Below are 26965 nucleotides of genomic sequence, written 5' to 3' on the forward strand. Positions count from 1 at the left end.
CAACCTGCAAGGTGAGTGAGGCTAAAACTCAGCCAAAAATAACCAGAAAGACTCGGATCTCATGTCGAATACACTTTAATATGTTTTTTTCCAGGATCTAATATACAAATGCAAAGGTAGTAAAGTGCTCTTCCTGTGCAAACTTGGATGAAATATATCAAAGTCAACTTTCTGTATTTTATTCAAATAATCCTCAAGAGCAGCCTGGAAAAGAAAGGGATATTATTATTATTATTATTATTATTACTAAAGTGAAAGGACAAGAGATTAACAGCAGCAACGGATGAAATATCCATTTATAGTGATCAGTACCAAATAAAAATACCACACTGGTGAAAGTTAAGATGTCAAAAGCCAAGCCTGCAACAAAATTTTGTCAATGTAGAGTGTGCCTGATCAAGATATTCAATACTTTTCTTCCACCCCACCCCCTCCTGGTTTTCTGTCCTACCCCCCCCCCCCCATGTTGTGCTGGGCATCCACTGAGTATGCTCAGTCTTCATTGGGATTTTTTTTGTCTCCATTCCACCCTCTTTAGCTTCCCCACACCCCCAAGAGATTTTGTACTTTTGCAAACCCTGGGATACTCAAAGCCTGTGGTTTCCTCCCTCTTGTGCAAAAGTGGTGCCATTCTTGTTACAAAACCAACAGCACCCACAGCCCGAACACTGGCTATGGAGAGAATGACGCTATCAGAAGCAGCACTGCAGAACACATCAAACTCCTATGTGCATCTAAGAAACAGGAGCTCTGAATTTCAAAGAAGGCCCTGGGGCACACTTGGGAGGGAGCAGAGCCACCCAGATTACAAGCAGCACCCCAATCTTTCTTGAAGTATTCAGGGAGAGATCCATATTGCTGATCCAAGTTATTTTCAAGGGGGTAAAAAAGCAGTAGCCCCACTTACGGTATAGAGAAAGGCAGGAAATGCTTTAACAGGAACATTCTTCCTGAAGGACCTAGCCTGCATACAGACAGAAAAAGCACGTTGATTTCAAGAGGCAATTTAAAATACTGTGCATACAGCAAAATTTTTCATGAACTCGGCACTGTCATGCCATGCATAATGTTTATCATGTACATCAAAATGTAACAGCAGATCTGGGAAATCATGCCACAGTCCCTGCAAAATCTAACTGTGTTCTTTACACTCTCTGTAACCTTTTGACTGCCAGAAACATGATCCTGTAGATTTTCCCTCTTCTCTGGACTATGCCATCACTATAGAAACACAGGAAGTCATCGCACACCATTAGAACATCGGGCTCAGTATTGTTTACACTGACTGACAGCAGTTCTCCAGGCTTTCAGCCCAGACACTGAGGTCCAGCTCCGAGGGCCTTCTGACGGCTCCCTCACTGCTAGAGGTGAGGTTACAGGGAACCAGGCAGAGGGCCTTCTCAGTAGTGGCGCCCACCCTGTGGAACACACTCCCATCATATGTCAGATAAACAACAATATGACTTTTAGAAGACATCAGAAGGCAGCCCTGTAAAGGGAAGTTTTTAATGTATTTTTAATTTTTGTGGAAAGCTGCCCAGAATGGCTGAGGCAACCCAGTCAGATGGGCAGCATATAAATAATATTTTTTTTAAATTTCAGACAGGAGTCCTTCCCAGCAGTAGATGGGAATACCAGGAACTGAACCTGGGACCTTCTGTATGCAAAGCAGATGCTCTGAGCTACATCCAGCTCATCTAACAACAACAACATCAGTTTATTTCTATTAGTGCTGTGGTGACAATCCAAGCTTTGAACAATGAAATACAGTGTTGCCTCGCAAGACGAAATTAATCCGTTCCGCAAGTGTCTTCGTCTAGCGGTTTTTTCGTCTGGCGAAGCAACCCTATTAGCGGCTTAGCGGATTAGTGCTATTAGTGGTTTAGCGGCTATTAAAGGCTTAGCGGCTTAGCTGCTAAAAGGCTATTAGCGGCTTAGCGGCTTAGAAAAAGGGGGGGGGGACGGAAAAAAATCTCAAGACTCGCAAGACATTTTCGTCTTGCGAAGCAAGCCCATAGGGAAATTTGTCCTGCGAAGCAACTCAAAAACGGAAAACCCTTTCGTCTAGCGGGTTTTCCGTCTTGCGAGGCATTCGTCTTGCGGGGCACCACTGTAGACCAATGTCTGATCCATGCATGATCAAAGTTGTTGATTCACAGTCTTAACTGTGTTGCTGGATGTAAAAGGAAGTTTTATATTGTATTAATGCATTGGTCATCACAAAAAAACATGACCAAGAATTGCACTACTCTCAAGCTCTGAGGACCAACCACCAAACACTTTTGCTTGATTTGGAGTTGCCTTGAAGGTTTACAACCAAAACAAGAATATGTTTCACACATCAGCTGCAACCCAGGTGTAAGACGCGCACATTAAGTAATGCAATAAGACAGAGGTGCCATTTGCCCCTGACTCAGTGGCTCAGGTAAGTAACCAAACTCCAACACACCCACTAGGCCAAGCTGAAAAGAGCGTGGTATTTTCTCCTTAAATGCCCATCTTGCAAGAGTGACAGTAGCAGCCAAATGTCAGGGCAAAAGAGCACAGCCATAAGACTGCATGCTCTCTCCCATGCGCCAATGGATGCTGGACGGGAGAGCATACAGAGGCTTCACAGCACTGAATTGCTATTTCTGTGCTGGAACACAGAAGAAGACTATTTCAGCTGTCCAGGCAGCTGAAGAAGCATGAATGACTAGGTTGTGGTGTGTGGGCAGGAAGGATATGCAACAGGCAACAAGATATGCAACAAACAACAAGAAAGAGTGGGAAACAACTGGCAGAGCAATGGACTCCACAGATTATTTGCATGGCTGAAGTAAATATTTCAGCGTCATTTGGATTGCAAATGCAGTTAAATATACTGTATTTTTTGCTCTATACACCTCACTTTTTCCCTCCTAAAAAGTAAGGGGAAATGTGTGTGCGTCTTATAGAGTGAATGCAGGCTGCGCAGCTATCCCAGAAGCCAGAATAGTAAGAGGGATTGCTGCTTTCGCTGCGCAGCGACCCCTCTTGCTGTTCTGGCTTCTGGGATTCAGAATATTTTTTTTTCTTGTTTTCCTCCTCCAAAAACTAGGTGCGTCTTGTGGTCTGGTGCGTCTTATAGAGCGAAAAATACGGTATATGTGTTTCCACTAATCCCTTAAACAAAATCTTAATATCAAATAACAATGACTTGCTTGGTTTCTAAGAATCCCTTTGTAGGCCAAGTTCTCCAACAACAGGAATATTTAGCATGTCACAGCTAAAAGATGGTCAGTCATTACTGTCATTGATAAAGCACTATCAAAAAGACTACGTCCGAGCCCCAAGGAATTCACAGAAACCAAACTGCTCAAGCATCCCTAGTCAAGTTGCCATTTCCAATATTGTTATATTTGTTTGGGGTAAAGTATTGTTAACTGCTTTGGCCTCCCCCCCCCTTCTTTTTTTTGGAGGAAAAACTAGTGTAAAGAGATCAAATGAAATTAATACCATACTTTTCCGTGTATAAGACTATGTTTTTTTAATCAAAAATCATGTTCAAAATTAGGGGTTGTCTTATACAAGTGCATTGTGGGGCCGTGGGATTGGCTGCTGCTGTGAGTTGGAGATTGTTATTGGTGGCTGCTGCAAGGGCAGATGTTGATTGGCTGTTGCTGTGTCAAATGAGTGGGCCTTTTGCTGCTTTTTTCGGCGCTGGGACAGAGGATAGGTTGCTTTATCGATGTGTGCGAGCAGCATTGTCGGTCTGGCGGCTGAGCAATTTTTGGCATTTCCCCCTGAGAAAAGCTCAACAACTGTGGGCAATCCTCCCCAAAAAAGCGCAACAATAATTTTCTTAATTTTGAGTCCCCAGAAATAGGGGGTGTTTTATACACGGGGGCATGTTATACACAGAAAAGTACGGTAGTTAATTGAATTTGAAGGTCTGGCAGAGAGCACATTATTTCACTTTGCAAACATAGATGGATGTTAATCAATCAAGAGACACACAGAACTAAATCAGGATGCTAGCAGGAGTTACAACATTTCCCAGGGTTAAGTCTGCAATTCTGAGGACATCAAACTGAAAGAAATTCTGAATCATCTTAGACAGAAGGTTTATTTTGCCCTCTGCTGGCCATAAATGAAGATTCACTAGAACAGCAACTTTCATCGAGCTTTGATGGCACCCATCAATTTAGTTTAATTTGCATTTACAACAGTCAATAATTTCATTCTGGTTACAGCTCAGTACATTGCCTGAAAATACAGTCCAATCTTGCCTGTGTTACCAAAAACACGAGCTGACCCTTCAAAGCTCACTCACTGTAAATCATTTTTTTTTTCATCCATTCTCAATAGAATCAATACATATCCTTTATGTATTATGGATTATACCTAGCTATTGCCTTTGTCTGTGTTGGTGGGTGGGGAACAGGGCTGGGACGAGAGAGGATGCCAATTTATTTAATGGCTTGCTGAGAAAGGAGCCTTCGTCCAAGTGCGGAATCAGCAGCAGAGCAGCTTGCAAGTGGAGACGGGGGCATCCAACAAAAGTGCCAGCTGATTCTTCAACAAAAGGCCCTGTCCACAGCGCATCGCATTACTGTCAAACAGGACAAGCAGAGACCACAGAACAAAAAGAAATGGGCCTTGTGGTTTGGGCTATGCTGCCCGCGCCAGTTACAGCTCCTTCCCTTTTGCTGTGTTTTGTCTCGCTCAGTTTGCACTCGTTATATCGGGTGTGAATGACAGCGCAGGCACCAAGAGGGGCACGAGAAAGCCCATGCCTCTTTCCATTGGCTTCGCAAAACCTGAAAGTGACAGCACTAATCAGGGATACCACCTGGGCTGAACTGCAAGACAGCACCAGCTGCTAGCAGAAGCAGGTTTTCGGAGGCATGCCTAGGAAAAGTATCTGAGCAGATGTCACTTTTGCAGGGGCCAAGTTACAGGCTGTGTCGTTTGTGCTTTTAAAAACATACTGGGCATTTATAATTTTGAAGGGAAAGCATCCACAGGGGCCCTGATCTGGAACAAAGCCATGCATCAAAAATCTCTTGACACCCCCCCCCCACCCAACTGCTATTTGCCGCTAAAGGGGTTGTTTCCAGCAAAACAGCACCTCTGGGAACAAATAGCAGTCAGAGAGGGGACTATTTTCCCCAGGTTACTTGAATACTCTGAATTGGGGCTCAAAGGCTGCTTTTTCTTCAGATGGAAGTGGCTCACTTAAACACTGGGACTCAGCTATACGGATGCAAATAAAACGTTTTAAATGTGCCGTAAAGTGCAATATACAAATGTGACCCTAGATGGCGACAGTGAGCTACGCCAAATTCACTGAGAAAAGCAGTTTTTCACAGCGTTTTTATATGTGTGTGGATTTTTTTTTTTAAAGCATGAACATTTATTTATGAAAATATTTCCTATCATAAAATATAGAATATCATAAAATATTCATATAAGACTTCTGATCACATTCAAAGCTCATTTTTCAGTCCCATCCTAGGCAAACAGGGTGGGAGCCACCAACAACCAAAGGCTATACCGTCGACCATCAAAATGCTGGATGCTACGAAAGTCTAAAGGAAGTAATTGTTTTGCACAGTCATTGTTTACAATAATATTCTTACAGAGATATCAGGAAAAAGGGCAGAAACTCACGTGCTCCAAATGTACGTGTGCTTGACTGGCAATGTCATATATTACATCCCTCATTTTCTTCTCCTGATTACGCCTGATGAAATCCTCTTGCGAAACACCATGCTAATACACCAGGAAGGGGGTGAGGAGGAGAAAACATCACAAGTTAAAAACATTTCTGGTAAATAAATTAGGAATGGCCTGCCTACACAATTGCAGCACAATTATCATTTTCAATTTGGCACTTTAAATCGTATCATGTCAGCACATGTTCCCATACTCTTCCTCCCTCATGAAACATCCTCAGGCTTTACATACCCTGTACAGAAATATCATTCTACCTGCTTCTGGTCAGGCAAAAACAGCAAAGGAAAAATTAATGCTTCAAGGCACTAGTCAGCCACCATTTTTTAAAGAGAGGGGGCATTTGACAGAGGAAGTGGGGCAGCCTGATGGCTGGGTGGCCTAGTGCAGGGACGTCCAGGTCCCAAGAGACTGCGATCTACTCACAGAAAAAAACCTGACAGTGTGTAAGAATATGTTATGGTTATGAGAAATTGGTATAAATAAGATCTAAGTTTAAAGTTTTAGGGTCTTTTATAGTAAGATAAGGTTAAAATAGATTAAGGTGATGTAATGACAGAATATTATGAAAAATGGAAAGGATTTGCTGTGACAATTAACAACTAGGATACAAAAAAAGGGAGGAGTGAGGAGGTCAAAGAAAGAAGGTAATGACAGTTAAGGATTTGAGAATATTGGATTTGTTTTTAAATGTTTGTGGCTTATTTTTGCTTTTTGATTGTCTTGTGTTACGTGCTTTGTTCTTATTTTTTGATTTTGATTTTTATCAATTTGTATTGTTTGACTGGTTTGTTTTTTTCTGTTTTTTCTTTTTCCTTTTCTTTTTTGTTTTTTCTGTAATTCTAAAATTCTTAATAAATATCATTTAAAAAAAGAAAAGAAAAAAACCTGACAGTGATCTGCCCCTTTTTGGGGGGTTCAGGTCAAAGTTGTTGACCTTTTTTTAGAGGGGCAGGTCTAAAATGTTGAGCTTTATTTAGGGGGGAAAGGGAAAAGTCGCTCACCAAAATATCGATCAGGAAACAAACAGCCTCCCAGCAAAAACTCTGTCTTCCGTTCTAGAGATCATGTGTGAATCAAAGACGGGGTGAGAGGGCAGGGCCGGATCCTCTTTTCCCCCCGCAAAGGAAAAAGAGCCCGCGATCGACTCAAACCTTCCGGGGATCAACCAGTCAATTGTGGTTGACTGGTTGGACATCCCTGGCCTAGTGGGCCCAATTCAAAGCATTAGCACTAACATATAACGCCCTAAACAGCTTGGGAACAGAGTATCTAAGAGAGTGCCTTCCCCAGTATTAACCATCTTGGATCAACAGGTGAGGCCTTCTGGGGTTGCCCTGCTGGTGTTGTCCCATGACAGGAATTCCTCAGTACAGTGGTACCTCAGGTTAAGAACTTAATTCGTTCCGGAGGTCCGTTCTTAACCTGAAACTGTTCTTAACCCGAGGTACCACTTTAGCTAATGGGGGCCTCCTGCTGCCACTGCACCGCTGCTGTGCGATTTCTGTTCTCATCCTGAAGCAAAGTTCTTAACCCGAGGTACTATTTCTGGGTTAGCAGAGTCTGTAACCTGAAGCATCTGTAACCCAAGGTACCACTGCAGTGGTTCCTCACTTGCGGCATTGCCTTACCCTGGTGAGGCCCATCTGTCTTACCCATTATTGACTTTCAGGGGGAATTTAAAAACATATTCATTTACTCAGGTATCTGATGGCTGAAAGGCACGGTTCCCGACAGCCGCTGGCTGAGAGAATGTGATTGTTTTAAAACTGTTCTTGGAACGTTTTTAATGGTACTGTTTCAGTGGTGTGTTTGGGCTGTTTGGGAAGAAGGGTGGGATATAAATTGAATTATTATTAATAATAAACGTGTGCCAGTCACTCCAAGAAACAAGCCAAACTTCCCGATGCACAAGACTTCCGGGGTGGCGCCATCGGCAATGGCGGACTCCCTCTGAACTGGAGGGACTAGCTCCGCGTGAAACGGGTCTTCTCCGCTACGGCGAAGCGGGGACCCTTTTAAAAATCACAGGCGGATGAAGCCTGTGACCATGGGACTTGGCGGGCACCATTAGCGCCCCCCCAATTCGCAAAGGAACCCATTAACGGGCTCCGAAGTGAAGAGGGGGAAGTGGCGCGGTGCTGTGAGTCAACTGCTATTTCCGTGGAGCGAAGCCGCATAGCCGTTGCCGGAGAGCGCTGCCTTTTTCCTGGGACAATTTGGACTCTAAAATAAGCACCCGTGAGTACTTAAACTTTGAACAACTGGACCTTAAATAAGGACTTGCGAGCAGAAAGGAATTGGATTTAAAAAATTATTTTCAATTTGGTACTGAACGGGAAGGTCTAAACAGGAAGTCAGCCTTCCGTTCTTTTGTAGACAGAATAAAGCAAAGACAACGTAAACTAGAGCCTAGAAAATCGCCTTTAAAGGATTGGATTTCATCATTTAAAATTGTGGAACCCCCCTTCGACAGCAGGAGAAGAAGGGGGATCTTTTTCGGACTGTTTAAAGTGAGTTTAAAGTAAAGTAACTTTCCACCGTCCTGACCCTGGAGCGGGGTGTCAGGACTGACGTTTGAAGCTCATTGACCAGAGACAAACGTTTTTGACAGATAGCTAAAGAAGAGAAACATAGTGAATCCACTGTTTCCTTTCGCATTTTAAAGGAACAAATATTGACAAAATATCTCAAAAAGGAAAACTTTGTTGCAAGAACAAATAGAAGTTTTCCCCCTAGAGGGAGACTGTGAAACTGTAACTAATTCCAGGGAGCTGGCAGCTATTACAGATTACAATCGTGGGAATAGACATTTGACCTTGCAGGACAGAAGCTCTGTTGTGTGCTTTATATAAAACAAATGCCCTACTGGAACAGTTACATGAGAAGATGAATTTGATGGCGACTTCGACTAGAAATTTTGAACAGGCAGTGGGAAATTTTGAACAGACAGTGGGAAAATATGTGGAGCCCACCCAGGAATTAAATCAGGAGTGCGTCCTGACAGAACAGGCCCAACAGGAATATGAGTTTTTGGATTTGACAAATGAACTTGGAAAAAGCCAGATTTGGAAAGAAAAAGTTTTGTTTGGCTTGGAAATGGGGGGCTGGATTGACCCCCCTATGCTGGGATGTTTGGACTTTTCAAATCTGGCAATGGGCCATGAGATGTTTGGGATTGTGGGGGCTCTTAATTTTGGAGGGTTTTTGAAACATGTTTTTAAACATCACATGGAATTTAGTGTTGAATATGGAAAAGGGGCTGATCTGTCGAGAAGGGTCAAAAATATTGCCAAGCTGGAGTTACCACGAGCAGGAGACAAGGGAAAATACAGTTACAAATATGAAGAAGAGCTGCGGAAGGGACATGGAAGAGACTTGAGGGCCTCGGATATAAGGTTGCCAGGTTAATGCGCTAGATCGATGGGATAATAAGGACTGACAAAACCCGGGACCAGGAGGAAGGGACGCTGGATGAAGATTGGATCTGTTTGTATTTCTTTTTTTCTTTTCTTTTTTACTATTAGGACTGTTTTATAAAATTGATGAATGTTAAAAAAATGTTGGAATGAAACTACTCGGCTTTAGTAAAGATGCTTAAAGAATTATGAAAGAATATTATGGTTATGAGAAGTTGGTAAGGATAAGACTTAAGCTTTAAGTTTCAAGGTTTTTTTTTTATAAAAAGATAAGATTAAAACAGTTTAAGGTAATGTAACAACAGAATATTATGAAATATGGAAAGGATTTGCTGGGATAATTAATAACTAGGATACAAAGAAAGGGAGGAGGAGGAGGTCAAAGAAAGAAGGTAATGACAGTTGAGGATCTGAGAATAATGAATTTGTTTTGAAATGTTTTTAAATGTTTGTCGTGTATTTTTGTTTTTTTCAGGTTTTTTTTTTCTTATTTTGAATTTGTATTCGTATTGTTGGAAGTGGTTTGTTTCTCTCTTTGTTTACTTTGTTAACCATTTTTATTTTGTATTTTCTTCTTTCTTTATTTTTATTTTGTAACATTTTGAAAATCTCAATAAATATCTTATAAAAAAAAAAAAAAACCAAGCCAAACTTCCCCACCCTCGAGTGTAAGTTACAACAGAGGCTTCCTGTTACCCAAGGTCACACTGTGACGGAGGCCAGTTGTGTATTTAACAAAGCGCACCTGGCTGCTGCAGGAAACTAAGGAATTCCATTCAGGCAAGTGAGTGGGTTGACAGAGAAGGGACAGACCATTCTATCCTTCCTGCATAGCCAGCATGGAAACTGGCAGGGTAGGGTGCGTGATCCATCTCTCTTCCACCAGCCCTTTGGGTACAAGTAGCTTTGAAAACTAGCCTACTAAGAGGCCACATTCCTGGCTGGACTGCAGAGACAGCAGCTCCCCTTCCTCCATGGCCTTTTAGAAAACTAGGGGGTGGAAACTGCAGGCAACTGTGGGCTCTTTATTGTACTAGGTCAGTGGTTCCCCATTGCTGTGGACTCCCTGTTTTCCAAAGGCCAAGCCACAGACCCCCCACTTTTGAAAATGTCAATATCTCCAAGGTAGTTTTTGTGAATGGTGCCACAGTACATACCATTTTACTAGGCTGTGACAAAGCCAAACCACATGTTTAAGTGAAACTGTCACATCTTGCCACCCTGTTTCCTCCTGCTTTCCCTTCCTCTGTAGTTTTCCTGTCTCAAATTTTAGGTTGTAAGCTCCTCAAGAGTAGGTACGTTGGTAAAGGTAAAGGTAAAGGGACCCCTGACCATTAGGTCCAGTCATGGCTGACTCTGGGGTTGCGGTGCTCATCTCGCTTTATTGGCCGAGGGAGCTGGCGTACAGCTTCTGGGTCATGTGGCCAGCATGACTAAGCTGCTTCTGGCGAACCAGAGCAGCGCACGGAAACGCCGTTTATCTTCCCGCCAGAGCGGTACCTATTTATCTACTTGCACTCTGACGTGCTTTCGATCTGCTATGTTGGCAGGAGCAGGGATCAAGCAACGGGAGCTCACCCCATCGCGGGGATTCAAACTGCCGACCTTCTGATTGGCAAGTCCTAGGCTCTCTGGTTTAACCCACAGTGCCACCCATGTCGCAGGTATGTTGGTAAAGTAAAGGTAAAAGAACCCCTGCCCGTACTGGCCAGTCGTGTCCGACTCTAGGGTTACATGCTCATCTCGTTTAAGAGGCCAGGAGCCAGCACTGTCCGAAGACACTGACTGAACGACGGGAGCTCACCCCGCCGCGGGGATTCGAACCGCCGACCATACGATCGGCAATTCCTAGGCACTGAGGTTTTACCCACAGCGCCACCCGCGTCCCTATGTTGGTAGAGAGGTTCAATTATGGGAACAGGTTATAGCTTAGGAGTAGAGTATTTGATTCCCATGTGGAAGGATCCATTTCAGCCTCTGGCCTAGGTAGGGCTTGGGGAGACCCCTGTCCATAACTCTGGAGAGTCGCTGCCAGTCAGTATAGGCAATATCAAACTAGATGGACCATTGGCCTGACTCAGTATAAAGCAGCTTCCTATTTCCGGAGGGAGTACTACCTATTCCACACAGATTTTCTTCCCCCTCAACAGGTAAACATTGCACTCCACAGGAATCAGCAACGTAACATCAAGAAGCACTTTGTTCCAAAGATTAGGTAAAAAGCCTTTCAGTTATTTCAGGCTCATTATCAGAATGAGCCACGTGACTGAGTGAAGCCCTTTCAAGAAAGGAGCAATACTGGAGTGTATGACAATGGAAATGCATGCTAATAAGCCATCAAATTTTACATCAATGCCCTGATCAAATACAGATGCTGTTACAGTAGCACATGTCATCTTAAGGGGGAAACTTAATTTTTGCAAATTTCTTCAGTGAGGGGTCTTAAAAATATGCTTTTGGGTGTAGGGAATTCAAATCTTCTATTATCTTTGTGACTGGACAACTTTTAGTGTGCTAAGTCTATGTTTGATTAATAAGCAAATAAACTGCTCTCGGAAAGCCAAAGAATTTTAATTTTATCTTCTGAAAGTGTCAGGTAATATAAAATATGTATAATATAGAAACAAAAAATAATATTAATCTATACTTCCACTGAAATGAGGCTGCATTTTAAGTTGTATTATAAGTTGGACGAGGCGATATGGGATTGAGGGGGCAACTCCCATCTCTGGCGGGGGTGCAATTAGTGCCAGCATCGTCCGTTAAGAGTTTGGGTGTAATCTTCGATACCTCCCTCTCTATGGAGGCACAGATTACAGCTATAACAAAGGCGGCATTTTTTCATCTCCGCCAAGCTAAGCAGTTGGCTCCTTATCTCTCTCGCCCTGACCTAGCCACTGTGATCCACGCCTCCAGACTGGATTATTGTAACTCGCTCTACGTGGGGCTGCCCTTGAGACTGACCCAGAAACTCCAGCGGGTGCAGAATGCCGCGGCAAGAAATGGCCGAAATATTGGGAAATCTTGGAACAAGAAGGAGACAAATTGAAATTGCAGAGCTTTGAGAAATTAAAAGATAAAGTGCGAGACTGGCTTCATTACTATCAGATAATGGAGGCATACAATTTGGATAAGAAAATTGGCTTCCAGGTGGAAAAATCAAAACTAGAAACAGAACTGTTAGAACCCAAAACTAAGATTTTGTCAAAGATGTATAACCTGCTGTTGAAATGGAATACTCAGGATGAAACGGTGAAATCTGCTATGATTAAGTGGGCACAAGATGTTTGACATAATATTATGTTTGCTGACTGGGAACAGTTGTGGACCACAGGTATGAAATTTACGGCATGTAATGCCCTAAGAGAGAATATTATGAAAATGATATACAGGTGGTACATGACACCAGTCAAGCTTGCAAAAAATTATCATTTGCCCGATAATAAATGTTGGAAATGTAAAGAAAACGAAGGTACATTCTTTCACCTTTGGTGGACGTGCCCAAGGATTAAGGCTTTCTGGGAGATGATCTATAATGAACTGAAAAAGGTATTTAAATATACCTTTTTGAAGAAACCAGAGGCCTTTCTTCTAGGCATAGTCGGCCAGTTGGTGCCAAAGAAGGATAGAACTTTTTTTATGTATGCCACAACAGCAGCAAGAATACTCACTGCAAAGTATTGGAAGACACAAGATCTACCCACTTGGAAGAATGGCAGATGAAGGTGATGGACTATATGGAACTGGCGGAAATGACTGGCAGAATCCGAGACCAGGGAGAAGAGTTGATGGAAGAAGATTGGGAAAAGTTTAAAGATTATTTACAGAAATATTGCAAAATTAATGAATGTTAGAATGATGTTGGATTGAAACTAAGTGGTCTTTAGCTGAAATGTTATAAGGGAATATGAAAAAATGGATTATTAATAAAAATAGGTAAAAATTTAAAATTATAATACTTTACGATTAACGACTAGGATATACAAAGAGGGGAGGGATTTGCTGAACTAACAAATTGAACTGGAATACAAAAAAGGGAGGCGTGAGGAGGTCCGGGATATAAGCAAATGAAAGATAAGTAATGGAAAGAATGAAGTGTTTTTAACTATTTTTATTTTTGCATTTTTCTTTTTTCTTTTTCTATATTGTAATATTTTGAAAACCTTAATAAATATCTTATAAAAAAAAAACAGAATGCCGCGGCAAGACTCCTTATGGGGTCTTCGCTGCGAGATCACATTCATCCGGTACTATACCAGCTGCACTGGCTCCCGGTGGAGTACAGGATCAAGTTTAAGGTGCTGGTTTTAACCTTTAAAGCCCTATACGGCCTAGGACCCTCGTACCTACGGGACCGCCTCTCCTGGTATGTCCCACAGAAGAACTTACGGTCTGCAAATAAAAACATCCTGAAGATCCCAGGCCACAGAGAGGTTAGGCTGGCCTCAACTAGAGCCAGGGCTTTCTCGGCCACGGCTCCAATCTGGTGGAACGCTCTGTCACAAGAGACTAGGGCCCTGCGCGACCTGACATCTTTCCGCAGGGCCTGTAAGACAGAGAGCTGTTCCACCAGGCCTTTGGTCAGGGCGCAGCCTGACGCCCTCCTCTGGCAATCTGCACAGAATTTTGCTTAATGGTTGCCATCAATTTGATTTTAATTAATTTTTATAATGAAAGGTTTTTAGAATGTTGGATTATTTTGATTGTTGTTAGCCGCCCTGAGCCCAGCTTCGGCTGGGGAGGGCGGGGTATAAATAAAATTTATTATTATTATTATTATTATTATTAATAATAATAATAATAATAATATTATTATTATTATTAATATTATTATTATTATTATTATTATTATTATTATTATTTTAATCCTATTTTTAAGTTGCATTTTAATCAATTGTTTTTATACCTGATGTTAGCCTCCCTGAGCCCGGTCTTGGCCGGGGAGGGCGGGGTATAAATAATTTTTTTTTTTATTATTTTTATAACTGCAAGTACTTGGCAATCATTTTTAATGATTTTAATGCAATTTTATGTGCATTTTATTTACCAAGCAAAACTAAATTATATCAATGCAACCAAAATATATTTTGGATTTCCAAGTGATGTTACAAACTTTTTAGCACCTCTCATTGCTGGAATGTGACAGTTGAAAAATTCAACAAGCCCTGCTGTTAAGAGTCTGGAGGAAAAAAATGCAGTTGTGATTACTGCTATGAGTTTGGATCCCAGCTGTATCACCTTACCAGCATACATATGTCCATGGGCAGAAACACCTTCCCCCTGCTAGCATGGAAGGGAGTGGCTCTTAAGCAGGTTACAATGCCTTGCGCTTTGCCGATGTGACTGGCAGCGTGGTCTGCATGGAGGTCCTTCACACCTGTCCTTGCAGAAACAGAAGATAAAAACCACCCCGTGAATGAAATCCTGAGCAGAGTTACTGGAAGGCATGCACGTTCAGCCCATCTGCAAAGCTAAGCAGGGTCCAATATGGTTTCAACCAGGATGGGAGACCACAGGTTGAGATTGCTGCATTGCAGGCGGTTGGACCAGATGACCCCCGGGATCCCTTAAAACTCTACAATTCTGTGGTTCTATGTTCCACCTCACCCAGTTGGGACTTACCGTATTTTTCGCCCGATAGGACGCACTTTTTCCCCTCCAAAAATGAAGGGGAAATGTGTGTGCATCCTATGGGGCGAATGCAGGCTTTCGCTGAAGCCTGGAGAGCGAGAGGGGTCGGTGCGCACCGACCCCTCTCGCTCTCCAGGCTTCGCGCACCTCTCCGCAAGCAGCGGGAGCCCAGTGCTGGGCTCCCGCTGCTTGCAAAGAGTTGCCTGCATGCTGAAGCCTGCGCGCGCTGAGCTCAGCGCGTCCAGGCTTCGCGGACCTCTCCGCAAGCAGTGGGAGCCAGCGCTGGGCTCCCATGGCTTGCAGAGAGCTGCCTGTTTGGGGGCTGGGGTCGGGGGAAGCTCGGGCTTCCCCCACCCCAGCCCCGCGCCTGGGGGGGAAATAATTTTTTTCCCTTTATTTCCTCCCCAAAAAACTAGGTGTGCCTTATGGGACGGTGCGTCCTATAGGGCGAAAAATACGGTACTTCCAAGTACATATGATTAGCTGCAAAGCACAACTCAAGCCACAAGCAACGTTAAAACAGTAGCTGTCCGAGGACAGAACTGCACGTTATAGGGCAAACACAAAGTTTCCCTACTCTACGTTTGCTTAGTGGGAAGTGAGGATCACTTGTAAGGAAGTTCAGCAGGGAGCAATGTTCAGCTGTTCCCTCACCCAGCAATTCTGCTATACAAAGGATGCACCCTGTCCCGTGTTTGTAAGATCTAAGCAAACACAGGTTTGGAAAATTGTGTTTACCAAGGTGGCATGCAATCCCACTGCTGGCAAAGTAGCATGGCTTGGGGACAGATCACATGCTTTGTATGCAGGTGGTCCCAGGATTAATTTCTGGTAGCTCAGACTAAAAAGATCAGATGGCAGATGATGGGAGAGGCCTTTGCCCAAGGCCCTGGACAGCTGCTGCCCATCAGAATAGAAACTTGGGTCTCCAGCTGTTGTTGGAGCACCTCCCATCATCCTTGACCACTGGTCCAGCTGGCATGGGATGATGGGAGTTATAGTTCAACAACAGCTGGAGACTCAAATTGGGGAAACCCTGGAATAGACAATACTAGCCGGATGGGCAAGTCTCATTTCAGCATTAATATTAGAATATTTTCAACACAAAGAATCTCATTTTGTATTGATAGTAAATACTAGGGCTAGTCTCCAAAGACTGTCCTTAAGACCTGACAGTAAAGACAAAACGTTTTATCCCAATGCTTGATTTACCACTGTACTGGGCAATGCCTAGGACAATGGTAGACTCAGAAACCAAGAGCTCAACCCCTTCCTTTGCTGCATTTATTCTATGCAAAACAGCAGGAATTAGGTTCTCTGTGTAAGCAATGAGAAATATGAGTGCCTACGAGACAACTGAAAAATTATGAGCGAGGTGGCTCCAAAAGCAGAGGCTGAATTCGCTGTACCATATTTCTCTCGTGCTAACTGCAACTGTTGTGATTATAGTGCTGTGTGAAACTGCAAGCGTCAATGCCAAGTCTATATATAAGCCATTTTTTCAAACAATGCTGAAATGCCTCACAAGCCTTATATCCACACCATATATCTAAAGCACATGGTTTGCCCCAGAGAATGCTGGGAACTGTATTTGTTAGGGTGCTGGGACTTGTAAGCTACAGTCCCCAGGATTCTGCACCCATTGATAAAAGGCAGGCAGACATGATAACTAAAGAGGCGCTTACCAAGCATTTCCAACGTCAGATAAAGGATAGCGCTTTGGGTATTTTCAGCATATGCTTCAAGCTCACTGATATCCCGATAGGCTCTATCATCCATATTCTTTTCCTAGGAGTTTGAACACAGAAAGCAAAACCTGTTTCCTAACTTGGGGCTAAGTTGGTTGAATGAATTGCTGGTATCAAAGCAAACTCTCATTACGGAAAAATAGTGATTAGAGAGCAACAAAGCACAATCCCTGCTTCAGACAAAATGGGAAATCAAGGCTTCCTGGTTCGTTTTATCCTGTTTGTTACAGGAGAGAAGCAGAACAGGAGCAAACAGGCAGTGTGCACCAGCATACTGCTCATTCCCAATAAACATCACAATATGCCAAGGCGTTTGGCTTGTCGTTATGTATGAACACAGCCATGGTTTGAGGCTGGCTTAATTTGAAACTAACAATAGCGCTCACTGCAGTTTAGGGATCCCCTGGGGGGGGGGAATAATGGGTTGTATCCAATGTTGCCTAAGAGAGTTCCAATTGCACGACAGGACTTCTCCTTCCTGTCCCAATGCACCACCAAAACCTGCTCCAGTGGGTCTCCCAACCCTCTAGAGCAGTGGTTCCCAACCTTTTTTTGGCCACCTAAGCATCTTAAAAAGCAGAGACATCACCTTGCCAACAAAGGTCCGTATAGTGAAAGCTATGGTTTTCCCAGTATTGATGTATGGAAGTGAGAGCTGGACCATAAAGAAGGCTGATCGCCAAAGAATTGATGCTTTTGAATTATGGTGCTGGAGGAGACTCTTGAGTGTCTCATGGACTGCAAGAAGATCAAACCTATCCATTCTTAAGGAAATCAGCCCTGAGTGCTCATTGGAAGGACAGATCATGAAGCTGAGGCTCCAATACTTTGGCCACCTCATGAGAAGAGAAGACTCCCTGGAAAAGACCCTGATGCTGGGAAAGATAGAGGGCACAAGGAGAAGGGGACGACAGAGGATGAGATGGTTGGACAGTGTTCTTGAAGCTACCAGCATGAGTTTGACCAAACTGCGGGAGGCAATGGAAGACAGAAGTGCCTGGCGTGCTCTGGTCCATGGCGTCACGAAGAGCCGGACACGACTAAACAAAGCATCTCTAAAATCCTGGTGTCCCCCTTCCCCCTGTGACATATAATTCTTACTATTCAAAAAGTGAACTCCTATTCACATGGAGGAAGCCTAAAAGGCCATTAACTTGGTCTAAACAAGCTTCCAAATGGCCCCCCTTAAAAATCAAATTGCCCCCCTGGGGGCGTGTGCCCCACATTGGGAACCACAGTTCCAGAGCAAATTTGGAGGGTGTGAGGTGTGGGGAAGGGATGTTCCATTGCACAAGTGGAAAAGAGGAGCTGGATACAACGCAATGACTGTAACTCAAGTGTAAATATGCTCATAATATAATGAAAGATCCTGTATGAAAACTTTATTCCTATATGGAGGTGGGTATTTTGTTTCCCACAGGCTTTCTGGGCAGAGAATCAAGTAGAAGAAAAGCTCACATGGATGAATATTTTAAACGGGGACAAACCTTACCCTTTCATCAATAATCTTCATAAGCCACCTTTTGGTTAACTTTTGCCTCTTGATTGCCTGGAAATGATGGAACACAATGTAATCATTTGAGAACAAGGAAAAGCCAAACCAGAATATAGTTAGGTCAGAACAGAGAGCACATGGGGGAAGAGCAATATTGACAATACCAGCTTTTATTAGAAGGTCATATTTTATTTCCATGTTGTTTTGTTCTCATGTGTCTTAAAGCTACTACTGATTTATATAAAGTTCCCTTTCCGTCATCATATCATATAAATCAGCCACTAAATAAAAGACTGTTTCTTTAAAAAAAGAGGAAAAAGCCAAACCTTCCCCCATAATCCTATTTACTCCAGAGAGGCATCTTGAACTCATCAGGTTTTCTGCCAGATGCGTAGTTTAAGTTGGGATTTTAACATTAACATCCAAGCTAATTTAGAGAAAGAATGGAGAGTGAAAGCATGGGCTGAGACAACTCTCTTGCTCATCAGTGATAGCAGCTGAGTGAACTATCAATTATGGCAATAAGAGATAAATATCAGAAGTATTGATTATTGCACCACAAACTGCTGGTGAATGCCAACTAAGACATTAAAGAGACACATGCTATGAGCATCCATGTTCACCTCTGTGAAGGAAGATAGACTCTAACATGATACTGCTGTCATGTTATGTTGTTTCTATTTCTTTTAACTGGCATATATTATAAGATGTTTTAAAATCATTGTTTACGCTGCGGCCATTGGAGCTTAATTTTATGGGGTTAAAGGTAAAGGACCCTTGACAGTTAAGTCCAGTCGCGGACGACTCTGGGGTTGCGATACTCATCTCACTTTACTGGCCGAGGGAGCTGACGTTTGTCCGCAGATAGTTTTTCCAGCTCATGTGGCCAGCATGACTAAGCCGCTTCTGGAAAAACCAGAGCGGCACACGGAAACGCCGTTTACCTTCTCGCTGGAGCGGTACCTATTTATCTACTTGCACTTTGACGTGCTTTTGAACTGCTAGGTTGGCAGGAGCTAGGACAGAGCAACAGGAGCTCGCCCCACCGAGGGGATTCGAACCACCGACCTTCTGATCGGCAAGCCCTAGGCTCAGTGGTTTAGACCACAGCGCCACCCGCGTCCCATGTAGTTTTATGGGGTGGCATCCCCTAAATCTGCTCCGGAGGGTTAGACGAACTCCCAGAACATATTCAGGGGGTGTGCTGGGAAAGGAAGTTCTGCTGTGTAGTGAAAACTGCTTGCACTAGCAGAACTGCTTAGCTGGGTATCACGGATGTTATTTTATTCTGTAGTTAATATTGTAAGCGACCTTGGATGAGCGATGCCCAGCAAAGGAGGGAGGTAGATACTTTTATAAATAAAAAACAGACTTGGGGGTAGGGAGAGAAACCATTTATCTCGGGCTCACTGCAAGCTGCATATGAAAATCAGGAACCCCAGGGAGTTGCAGAAAGGGTATCCTGTCCCTTCGACTTTTCTCTTTACAACCCCATCACCAGAAGGCAAGTTAATTTGCTGTGTGTTGTATTATTATAATCTGCTTTAAGATGCCTTGGAGATGATTTGATCAAAAGGCAAAGTATAAATCTTGAAAATAAATGCTGGGAATGACACATAAAGACTGGCAAGCAGATAGGTTATTTTTATTTTTTATTTTTAAAAAATCATGTATGTGCCAGAAAAAACACAAATTACACCCAATTTAGAAGTGTATGAAGTCTGGTACGCCAACCAGCTTGGAGGAAGAATTGGCCCCACTGCACAGTAAATACTTTGACTAAACAATAAAATTCTTATCAATAACACGTGCCGAGTAGCAAAAATATGGTGTGCAATCTGTGCAGCAGCAGAAGAAATGTTAATTGCTTAAATAACACCACTCTTCTGAGAGACTCCCTTCCCTCTCTGACTCACAAAAGAATAAAGTTATGACTCATCTATAAGGGGCACTCAGAAAAACAAGTCTGGACAAGTCCATAGCAAAAAAAAAAAAAAAAAAAAAAAAGGATAGTAAACAAGCTGTACTGGACTTGGAAAGGGAAACAGGGAACAAGAGCCAAGCTCACGAGGAAGCCATTGAAAAGGAACTTGGCACAATTATTCACGTCCTTTCCTGGAGGGAGACACCAAGGACTGGAGAGAACAATAAGCATTCTGCCATCTGTTGAAACGGGTACACTAATACACGGCGGGGTGGCACATGCAGCAGCCTGGTATAGTGGTTAGAGTGTTGGATTAGAACAAGAAAGATCCAGGTTTGAGTCCCTACTCAGCCATGACCTTGGGCCACTCACCGTCTCTCAGCCTAATCTATTTTTTTCAAAAAAAAACAACCCAAAACATTATATTTTTCAGATATATACATTTCACTGATTTTACAATCATTTTGACATTTTAAAACTTGCCTTCCTTCCCCCTATTTCTGCGGTTCCTTAAATTTATTTTTTAATATCTTCTGCATATCCAAATTAACTTTTCTTACTCATTTTATCTTCTTTAAATATATACTCTTATGTAACTGCAGGTTATAACAGTAATCCTGCCAGTGTTTTTTCTGTTTGAAAAATTATCTGTAAATATTCAATAAACCATTTCCAGTCTTTTATAAAAAGTTTGTTATCTTGATTTCTTAATCTTCCAGTCAGTTTCGCCATTTCTGCGTATTCCATAAGTTTGTGCATCTCAGCCCAATCTACTACCTCATATGGTTCTTGTGTGCATAAAAGGAGAGGGATACTTATGTACTGGAGATCTTTGGAGAAAGGGAAGGGGTTTAATTGGGGAGGGGGGGTCCCTCTTCAACAAGGCCTTTGTTGCTTCTGTTTTGACTATTTATTTGTGCTTTTACCTTGTTTTTATCTTGCAAACCGCCCTGAGATCTTTTGATGACAGGCAGTATATAAATTTAATAAATAGATAAATAAGAGGTTGGGGGGGAGTGGTTGCACTGGAAATGCCTTCTCTGAAAATTAATCCACATTCCTCTCCAGGGTCAACCTCTGCTGGGAATCAGGGAAGAAACCCTTTTATACTTTTCAAGAGTACTCTGCTGATTGGCCAAACCCTCCTCATATGAACAACTGGCCCTTTGCACCCCTTTAAACAAAATGGTGCCTTTAAACAAAATGGTGTACTTAAAAATAAAATCAAGTTTAATGGACAGACAGATAAGCATTCACACTAAAAGAGAGGAAGTCTGCCAGAAGCCTAGTGGGGAGAGCATTGTGTGAAACCCAAGATTAATGCCTGATTTGCTGGTATATATATGCCATTTCAGTTGTGGAGCCAAGCTCACCTTGTAGTTGAGGGTCACAATACAACATCTTTTTTCACACCACATCTGCCTTTACCCGCAAAATAGTATGGAAACTTCAATATCTAGCCAATAAAAGCATTCTGCACTGAAGATTTGATCACTCTTACAGATTTGATTATTCTTCTATTATTCCATTACATACATTTAAAAAGCAATGTGGCCAGCTTTTATATTAATTGCTTTCTAGCACAACATTGGATTTAAAACACTGTATATTGACATCTGAAATAATTTACTAGGAAGCAAATTTCATCTTTTTTTTAAAACAACAACTGGGTGACTGTCAATAAGGAATGCTTAGAAATACAGCCTTAATCTACTCCTGAAATGCACCAGGTGGAGGTCACATTGATTTCAATGGAATACATTCACATCTGTGTTTTGTAATTTGGTTGCAAAAGCCATAGCTCTATGGCAAACCACAGGGATCAGGGCCCAAGTTCAATTCCTGGTAGCCCCAGGTAGGACTGGGAAAGATTTCTGTTTGAAGACCTTCATGAATTGCTGCCGCTATGGTGTTACAATGGTCTGGCTTGGCAGAAGGCAGTTTTTTTACTGTTCCTCTGAAATTTCTGGGAATCACGTTGGGGGTAAAACTAAGCCAGCCTTCGGGAAGCGCATTCTGCTCACCAGTGACAGTCACCACTGATGAGTGGATTTGCGAGCACCTAGAGATCAGCAGAAGTGTGCCTACCTGAGTTGATTCATAACAGAACGGAGCACAGCAATGCATTCCCATTGTCTCCTTGGCTATTTACCCTCCAGATCAGCAGGTGATTTTGTGGAGAGCTGCTTAACTTTTAATCTACTTTGCTTAAACCAGATGAAGCACTCTGCAGATTTCCTAAATTGGGGTATCTAACTTTTTTCGGCCTGATAACATCATTGTCCCATTGCAACCCCTCTGGGGCAGATGCTAGCAGCGAGTGTGGCCACACCACACTCTCACACATGCAAGCACACATCAAAGCAGACACACACCAAATAGAGCATTCACTGATCAGCAGAGGAATGGTGGGGCGGTGGTGGTAGTAGTAGCATTTTACTTCACATCACAGCCCTGGGCTGGGTGGAAAGGTTTTAAACCATCCTGCTAAGCCCCATGGAATTACCCACCAGCCTCTGACCCGATTTACCATTTCCGGCCCTGAACAAAGCACCTCTCCTCTACCTGCTGCCATCGAGAGCAGATTGAAGGGCCCCAGAAAGAAGAACTTGCATCCCAACCTGCGGCAAATGATTCCTTGCTGTTTCTCAGGGCTGTCCATGACGGAAGGTATGGGTGAGGTTCATTCAGTGCTCCCAATGGCACCATTGGCTTGGTGGGCCTGGATATAGCTTGTGGGCCAGTGGTTCACTGCCCTTGATTTAGATGCTTGAAATAAAGCAGGCATCTGACTGAAGAATGCTGAGCTTGACAGGTCAGTTATAATGCCTGGCCTAATCTTCCCATGACTTTCTAATGCAAGGAAATACCAAAATTCCCACTCAGAGGCAAACAGCAGCTGTGCTTGTATTTCCTCTTTTAAACATCTGAATCACCTTGAATTCAAGCTTAGACCAAGTGCATCAAAAATGGCTGGTTTGCCAACAGCATGTCCCGAGAGATGAAAAGAATGGCGAACACACGTGAATTGTAGTACAAATATATACTTCTTACCTTCCACAGCTCTACGGCAACTGGTTGTTGTGGTGGGTTGTCATGATACATGTCTTCCACAGCCTGCCTCCAAAACTGTATTCTCATCAAGCCAATTGTCTTCTGAGTTACGGATTCTTTAATCTGGAACAGCAGCAACGTTATGTTGGTAGTGAATAATGCTGCAATTTATTGATCTTAAAATAATCAAGCCAACATTTCTTTCTTTGCATATACCCAATTCCTTGAGTGCCACCTGCTACATTTATTCACCGCACAATCAAGCTGGCTATCAGTACTGCACAAAACAAAGATTTTAGACATTACAAAGGGACAGTCAACATGGTGCTGTCCAGATGTTGTGAACTCCGACGCGCAGCCAGAATGGCCAATGGGAATTGTGGTCCACAACATCATGTAGGCCACCCTTGCTGCAGCCACTCAAAGAGATGTGGGGTACATTATGGAAAGTTCACTGAACAGATCAGTGTAACATGGAACTGGAAAAAAGGCAAATTTAAATGTCACTTTTTTAAAAAAAGGATTGAACATTTTACTAATGTATCATTTAATACCTGCCTGGGCTAGTTCTACATTGAAGGCCCTCAGAGCAAAAGCAGAGCGACGGCACTCCGCAGGCAACAGTAACGAACAGAGGAACCCTTCATAGTCACGTTTCCTAGAGAGGAAAACAAAAATAGATACAAGCGTTATGTTCTGTCACAAGCTCATTTAAACAAAAGTGAAGGAAATACAAACTGTCCCCAGTTCAGGGAATGCATGATGCAATTTCAAGCACTCTTCCTGTCAAGACCACCCACACATACATTAGCAAACAAACCCCCTGTGGGAGAATTTGTGGTTTAAACTTAGAACCCATGGAGATGTTTGCAGTTATATTCCCCATCCAACCGCTCCTGCCTAGAACACTACCATTTGGTCAACCCTTGGGAATACAGGAAGTGGTCTTATACCAAAGGAGACTATTGGTCCATTTAACTTATTATTGTCTACACTGACCGGCAGCAGCATTCCACAGTTTCAAGGAGTCTCTTTCAACCCTACCTGGAGATGCTAGGAATTGGACCTGGGAGCTTCTGCACGAAAAGCATATGCTCCTCTTTCAATCCCTAGACTGGCTTCCTGTTCAGTCCAGGGGCCAGAAGAAACTCTTTGTTCTTACAGTATCTCTATACTGTCCTATCCCAATATAATGCTGCCGAAAACCTTTGCTCCTGCTCTTTCAGCATTGAAAAAACATATTCTTCTCCCAGTTACCTCTGCTTTCTTCTCCCTTTTCTGTCTCCCCTGTATCAGTTTTCAGACTGAAAGAAGTTCCATAGGGCAGGAACCTCTTGTGCTCTACAAAAGGAGCAGTGCACACTCATAGTAGACTTTTACACTACCAATGCTTAACTCTGGGCTGCAGTGCTATGCAACGTCAGGGGTTCCCAATACTATAAAAAATCAGCGGTGTGACAGGATTGGGCATTTTCCTCTCACTCCATAATTATTTCCATCATGGTTTGGGGAATCACTTGAAAGCGTATCATGCACCTCTGAACTAGCAATACTGGTTTTCTAGTTATAGGTAAAGGTAAAGGTACCCCTGCCCGTACGGGCCAGTCATGTCCGACTCTAGGGTTACGCGCCCATCTCACTTAAGAGGCTGGGGGCCAGCGCTGTCCGGAGACACTTCCAGGTCACGTGGCCAACGTGACGAAGCTGCTCTGGCGAGCCAGCACCAGCGCCGCACACGGAAACGCCGTTTACCTTCCCGCTATAAAGCGGTACCTATTTATCTTCTTGCACTTAAGGGTGCTTTCGAACTGCTAGGTGGGCAGGAGCTGGGACCGAAAGACGGGAGTTCACCCCGCCGCGGGGATTCGAACCGCCGACCATACGATTGGCAAGTCCTAGGCAGTGAGGTTTTACCCACAGCGCCACCCGCGTCCCTGTTATAGAGCATCACTAAAAAGCAGCAGCAGCGATCATATACCAGGGATGTCCAACCGGCAGATTGTGATCTATCGGTATATCACAGGATCCTTATCGTGCACAAAAAGTTATGGGGGGGGGGAGCTAAAAAAAACTCTGTGCAATCCTCTCCCCCCCCCCCAAAGCTCAATAACTCTGGACACTTCCCCTCCTAAAAAAAGCAATTCTGGTTAATCCACCCACCCCACGCACGCTCCTCCTCCCTCCAATGACAATGGGTAGATCACTGCCAGTTTTTTATACTGGGAGTAGATCACAGTCTCTTGGGAGTTGGACATGCCTGTCATATACAATTCCTCTACCTGCAGTATGGAGTGATGGCAGTTCATTCTGCCACTTCAGCACTGAAGCCTCCTGCCTTTTGCAACATGAGACCAAACAGCAAAATGGCTCACGGCCACTAGACCCCAAAGTCAAGGTGAATAATCCAAGGCTGCCCAAGTAATTTTGGCAGCCAAGCTGGAAAATTCCACAAACACCTCCCCCAGGGAGTAAAACTACTATAACAATCAATTACGTAAGTAGCAACTTGCTTCACCCTAAATCAGCCAGCCTCAAGCCAGCATTTTGCAATCTCATTCTGCTGTACGTGTTTTGAAAACTTTGATTCTAGAGAAAAGCTGTGCCTGCCTTTGTTCATAAGAACATAGGAAGCTGTTTCTTTCTGAGTTAGGATTTCATGCCAGGGTCTTGCAGCCCTACCTGGAGACGCTGAAGATTGAATTCGGGACCTTCTGCATGCAAGGCAGATGGCTCTACCACTGAGATACTCCCCTTCTCTATCAATCTCACTGTCTGGTAGGTTAGTTCAGATGCAGGATCCACCAGAGAGCAAAGAACTTCTGACAAGGCTTTTCACAGAGCAACAAACTTTATTAAATGACTTCTGGAGTAAGGATTATGGTGTCACACAAGTACGGGGGAAACCCAGTTTCAGATCTCCACTTAGCCATGGAGCTAAGGCCAGTCAGCTGCCACGCTAACCCAACTCACAAAGTTGTTGCAAGGCAGCCATTGCCAACCTGGTGCCCTCCAGATGTTGAGCCTGAACTAGGCCCAGCAGCTCACTAGCAGCCAGCACATTGCTTTCAAAGGTGAGCATAACATGAGATCCCCCATCTTGCTGTCCAACACACTGCATGGGCAGAGACAGCATTCTGTACCAGCTACAGCTTCTGGACTGCTTTTAAAAAGGAGGCCTGCATAAAGTGTATTCATTGCAGTAATCCACAGCTTGGGCAGCCAGCCAGTGTGGCCTAATGGTTAGAGTGTCAGACTACGACCCGGGGAAGCCCAGGGTTCAAATCCCCCCTCTGCCATGAAGCTGACTGGATGACCTTGAGCCTGTCACTGGCTCTCAGACTCGTTGTGAAGATTAAAGGAGAAGCGGACAGAACCATGTTCACCCACCTTTTGCTCCTGGGAGAGAAAAAATGAAAAATAAATATTAACTCCCACCAGGCCCAGCCAGCACACCTGGAAGGCACCAGGCTGGATAAAATTGGGGTGGGTTGGAGGGGGAGACACCATGTGCTCCACTAGAGGTGACCCCAAAGGAGGGAATGTACACGGGTCTCCCTCTTTTCACACGATCAAAAACCTTCAAGGGGCCACCGAGCAGCGCCGAATGCGCGGCACATATCATATGCACCAACAGCACACATGCACCAACATATCATCGCAGCGTTTCAAAAATAAACCGAAACGAAAAATCCGAGCCGCGAGTAGCAGGAATCTGAGCGGGGAAAAGCTCTTTGCAGCGACTCACCGCAGCAGCTCCATGCAGTAGCGCTCGCCTTCCCCTGCCCCCGACTGGTGAGAGGCAGCGGCCACAGCCGGCGCGCCCCCTCCGCAGGCGGCGGGGCAGAGCAGCCGGCTGCGGCCTGCGAGCGGACCTCGGAGCTGCCAGGCTGAGGGAGACGGGCGCAGCCCTCGGCCCAGAGCCGCCGCTGCCACTGCAGCCACGGCCGCCGCCATTCTGCTGAAGCCCCGCCCCGCCTGTCAATCAGAACGGGATTCT

The 26965-nt window shown here is 43.8% G+C and overlaps 1 protein-coding gene across 2 annotated transcripts; it reads right to left on the reverse strand.

Annotated features, from left to right (window-relative positions):
- Positions 1-59: 59 nt before the first annotated feature.
- Positions 60-26922, reverse strand: NDUFAF6 (NADH:ubiquinone oxidoreductase complex assembly factor 6; the record flags this gene model as incomplete). 2 transcript variants are annotated; one of them, XM_081013882.1, is made up of 9 exons in its annotated part: positions 60-204; positions 908-964; positions 5635-5736; positions 14360-14493; positions 16433-16535; positions 17988-18044; positions 22969-23091; positions 23527-23626; positions 26714-26922. In XM_081013882.1, the coding sequence occupies 9 exons, from the start codon at positions 26920-26922 to the stop codon at positions 76-78; spliced, it is 1014 nt and encodes a 337-aa protein (XP_080870008.1). In that variant the 3' UTR covers positions 60-75. The 2 variants fall into 2 exon arrangements, with proteins under 2 accessions (XP_080870008.1, XP_080870009.1); XM_081013883.1 differs by having other exon boundaries at positions 23523-23626; positions 26714-26742.
- Positions 26923-26965: the final 43 nt, after the last annotated feature.

This window comes from Podarcis pityusensis (assembly GCF_964106645.2).
Source record: "Podarcis pityusensis genome assembly, chromosome: 7".
In the NCBI taxonomy this organism is placed as follows: domain Eukaryota; kingdom Metazoa; phylum Chordata; class Lepidosauria; order Squamata; family Lacertidae; genus Podarcis; species Podarcis pityusensis.